The following is a 4,780-nucleotide window of genomic DNA, read 5'->3' on the forward strand; positions in this document are numbered from 1 at the left end:
CTTTTGAAACAATAGCAGGTAATGAACAAATGGCATAATAGTTAGCACACATGCTTCTAACCCAGAAGTTATGGGAATGCGTTTTTTAAACCAGAGGTTCCCAACCTTTTTTACACCGTGGCCCTCTTTGACAATTTTGAAAAATAGTAGCCCTTCTATTTTTTTACATTTTAAAAAAAAGGAAAAAACACTATTTTAATTAAAAACTTTATTATGCAGTAACCGTTAGTTAGAATGATAAAGTGTTGTATAGTGTTTTAGTGGGCTTAGAGATGATAAATTAAAATAATACTAGTTTATATTTTTTTCATCGCCCTATTGAAAATGACTTATGCCCACTAGAGCGCAATGTCATAGGAACCCCTGTTCTAAACTCTACCTGAATAATAATAAGCTGAATGAATGAATGAATGGAACTTACTTTATCCTCGCGTTGCCAAAAACGACAGTCATTATCACACGGGTTTAACACCTTGTGCCAGCTTACGAGTTACCATGTATGTTACTTTGTAGATGATTACTTTTGGGGGGTTTTGTATGAATGATAGTTTTGACAACCTATTAGTGACAACTTGTTTAGAGCAATTGCCGTAAAGTGTCTTGCCCAAGGACACATACGCCCACAATGGTAGCAGCCTTGAGCCTTTTACCTCTGGGTTACAGGCGCGCTAACCACTTTGCCACGGCGCTGGACGAGCTAATCATACTTGTGTAGTTGTGTAATGTAGTCAAAACTCAACTACACAAAGTCACCCACAAAGTAACATACATGGTAACTCGTAAGCTGGCACGAGGTGTTAAACCCGTGTAATAACGACTGTCGTTTTCCGGCCACGCAAGGTGAAGTAAGTTACATCCATTTATTCATTCATTCAACTATGTGACCTCCCCCATATTCTACAAGGCAGTAATTTATCGTTTCTGTAACACAGGGTTAGCAGTTGAACACCCAGCACACCATACTGAGTTATGCAAGCGTGGGCTGAAGGTGGCTATCAGTAAAATAGAGAAGTCAATTGCTACCATGGACACAGATGCTGAGAAAGAAGAAGCATTAAAGAAGCAAAGGTAAGACATAACAATATTCCACAATTAAACGAAATATATATTTTCTTTTGATTAGAATTTTAATATTTTTTAAATTATTTTATATTGTATTATTTGTAGAGTGTAACGGTCACCCATTTTATACAAAAGTTTTTTTCTGCTTTATTTATTATCCTGTTTTAACAACTGTTGTTTTACTGTTACTACCCTTTTTCTCGCTCTTGTAAACTTTCCCGCTCTTCGTTATCGTGACGGAAAAGATAAAAAGAATTTCATACGTCCTAAAATACACTGTGATTTCATGTTTTGGGCAAAATTTTATCTCACAAACACAAAAACTGATAAGTGGTCAAGTGGATTACTATTTTGGGTGCAAAAATATGATTTTTAATTGACACTTTTTCCCGCACTTTTTATCCATATTGTGTTTTAACAACTGTTGTTTTGCAGTTAGTTTTCTTCTTCTTTCTTTAAGTAACATGCTATTCGCTATCGTTTCTAAATAAAAAATTATGTTATACTATTGCAAAGAGAATTACAATAGTAAAAAAGAGTTCAAAAACATGCTTATGTTTTTTGCTAATAATATATTGTGTTTTTTTTATAAAAAAAGGAGATTTTATTAATTTTTATTTGTTGTTTATACAATAAAAATTTTCTGTGTGTTTTACTATTTTTTTCTTGCTGTCCTAACACAGAAAAAAACAAAACGTTGTTTTGCAGTTATGTCCAATCGAGTCTTATTTTCACAGTGGTTTATACAGAATGTTGATTGACACTTGTTTAAAGCAAGGTAGTGGATCTGACCCAACGAACAAAGAAGAAAGTTGGCAACTTATGAACGAAGCTTATTTATTGGTCACAAAACATGGAAAAAAGGTAAAGTTATTCTTGGTATAATTAAAAAAATGCTAATTGGGTATTTTGTATTTCATTTTTATGTTGTTTTTGTCATGTGTTTTTTATCACATTTTTGTATTGTTTTTTTTATTTTATGTTTAAAACATAATTATTAGTAAAATAGAAAGCAGTTATTACTAAAAAAAAACTTTTTTTCATAGTGCTTATGTTGAGATAAACATAAATAGAAAAATTCATGACTGCTATTAATTAAAATATATCTTCTTTTCTGTGCCACAAAACTATTCACTAATTACCAATTTAAAAAAAAATGTTTCGGCATGTGTTATATAAATTTGTGAAACACGAGCCCCCATGATTTTGGTGTGCAAAAATGTTTAATTAAATTTTAATAACTAAATGTTAAATCTCTATACGTTATATGCAACATCCCCACTTTTAATTGACACTTTTTTCCACAGTTTCCTTCCATATCGTGCTTTAACAAATGTTGTTTTAATGTGATTCCCTTTTTTTGTTCTTTATATGACATAATCTTCGCTATCAGTTTCATGATAAATAAAAATTATTTTATATTTATTTAAATTTATTTTTAATTCGCTATCGTTTTCGAAGAAATAAATAAAAAATATAAAATGTTATAGAAGTTATTTTTATTTCGCAATTATTTTCAATAAAATATATAAATGTATGATATATTATATAAGTTAATTTTATTTTGCTAACATTTCCGAAGAGAGAAATAAAAATTATGCAAATTTATATAAGTAATTTTTATTTTGATTTTATTTCCGAGAAGATAAATAAAAATTATAAAATGTTATTCAAGTTATTTTTAATTTGCTATAGTTTTTGAAGAGATAAAAAAATCTGCAATGTTATATAAAATTACATAAAAAGTATAACATGTTATCACTTATTTTTATTTCACAATCACTTATTTTTATATTTTTATTTCACAATCATTTTCGATAAGAGAAACAAAAACTATGTAATGTTATTTTAATCTGCAATCGCAAATCAAAAGATAAAAAAAATAAATAAAAACTTTGTAACGTTATATAAGTAATTTTTATTTGACAGTATCCTGAAACAGAGGTTGTATGGTTGACTACCAGGGCTTGGAATGTTGGAGTAAACCTGTTTGTAGCCGACCATGTTGTGGAGGCCGAACATTGGTGTGCGTTTGCACTTCGTATAGTGGGCCAACTAGACGTATACAAAGAAAGTTACGAAAAACGGGTAAAACAGAGTTTTTGGGACAGTTTTTTTTGCATCACATCAACTGTATCACATTTTAACATTTCAGGAAAAAGTTCCAAACTGTAAATTTTGAGATTTAATTTTTTTTTTGTAAAATATTTATATAGTGTATCTTTTGCACCGTATAAATCTCAAATCACAAATAAAATCTCAGATTGCATGTCTTACTATATTAAAATGTATCATTGCTTGCCACCAAGAAATACTCAATTAAAAATTAAAATTCCAAATTTTTAATGACAATAAAATTTTGCAGATGAACAATATATACCAGGAGATAATTGAGAAAAAGGATTTGGTTTTATCTCGAAGAATGAAAAGAACAGTTGTGTGAAAGTTTCACTCATCTGAAGTTTTGACTGATGAGCTGTTTTTGTTATTTGTTGTTGAATGTTTTACTTTGGAATGAAACAAATTGAACAAATGTTTTCAAAAAAATTCACTAAGAATTAGCTACATTTTTGGCTTAAACTGCCTTCGTTTTTAAAGACTGTATATTTAATGGTAATTGTTTCAACCCAGTGGTCACTCCTGAGTTGTTCGAATTATCAGCCAAACATAAAAAATCAAAAAAATTATTACCCATTAAGTACCTTGTAAGCTGGCACGAGGTGTATAAACGACCATGTTATAACGACCGTCCGGCCACTCGAGGATAAAGTAAGTTACATTCATATATTGTACATCAAAACATAGTGTAACATCCTTTTTTTCTCCTATTTTTGCCCTGCTACAAATAACGCATCAAATCGTTATATAACTTCCTTTTAAAAATTCTGCAAAGTAGATAAAACTATGCAAGATTTACCACTATTTTCATTTGTAAGTGTACAGCATAAAAAAATGCAAATTTGAATTTTGAAATAATGTATTGTGCGACTCACATTTATACAACATTTTAAATTTCTTACAGCGGTCAAAAAAGTATACAAAAGTATGACACACTGGCTGAAATCTTCAGAAAAGAAGAGCGCTAAGTGAAGATTACAAAATACCGAGTTTCAATTCATCATGATGAATAAGTTCTCATGGTTTTTATCACAAAATTTAAATCTTTAAGGAAAAAGTTTTTGGATTGTTGATTTTGAAACTTTTCAGAGAAATTTCACTTGTTGTGAAAACTTTTGAAATTTTCTGTTTTATGTAAAAAATGGAAATGGTTCATCAAATTTAGTCGCTCTCTTCTTCTTCACTTGCAGCTTCCGATTCACTTGCTGATTCCTCATCTGCTGGTGGAGAATTCTGGAAGAAAAAAAAAGGTCAGAGTTATTTAATTGTAACATGTCGAAAATTGTTATAACGACCACATTTCAACAATAAAATACCACATTTCAACAATAAAATATCACATTTCAACGATACAATACCACATTTCAACAATAAAATATCACATTTCAACAATAAAATATTACATTTCAACAACAAAATATCACATTTCAACAATAAAATACCACATTTCAACAATAAAATATCACATTTTAACAATAAAATACCACATTTCAACAATAAAATATCACATTTTAACAATGCAATATCACATTTAACAATAAAATATCACATTTCAACAATAAAATACCACATTTCAACAATAGATACCACATTTCACAAT

At 29.4% G+C, this 4,780-nt stretch overlaps 2 protein-coding genes across 2 annotated transcripts in view; one reads left to right on the forward strand and one right to left on the reverse strand.

Moving 5' to 3' along the window:
• Positions 1-3,505, forward strand: part of LOC100178810 (testis-expressed protein 11-like) — a 17,058-nt gene extending 13,553 nt beyond the window's left edge. Inside the window, exons 14-17 of the mRNA XM_002124597.2 lie at positions 933-1,068; positions 1,800-1,926; positions 2,992-3,150; positions 3,428-3,505. Coding sequence (XP_002124633.2) covers positions 933-1,068; positions 1,800-1,926; positions 2,992-3,150; positions 3,428-3,505 — 500 coding nt within the window. The remainder of the gene's footprint in view (positions 1-932; positions 1,069-1,799; positions 1,927-2,991; positions 3,151-3,427) is intronic.
• Positions 3,506-4,026: 521 nt separating this feature from the next.
• The window catches only part of ssrp1 (transcription factor protein), a gene marked incomplete in the record, with an annotated part of 9,520 nt that continues 8,766 nt past the window's right edge, over positions 4,027-4,780 (reverse strand). The window contains 1 exon segment of the mRNA NM_001078359.1: positions 4,027-4,413. Within this exon segment, the coding sequence (NP_001071827.1) occupies positions 4,342-4,413 (72 nt within the window).

The sequence above is a fragment of the Ciona intestinalis genome, chromosome 3 (assembly GCF_000224145.3).
Source record: "Ciona intestinalis chromosome 3, KH, whole genome shotgun sequence".
NCBI classification, from domain to species: domain Eukaryota; kingdom Metazoa; phylum Chordata; class Ascidiacea; order Phlebobranchia; family Cionidae; genus Ciona; species Ciona intestinalis.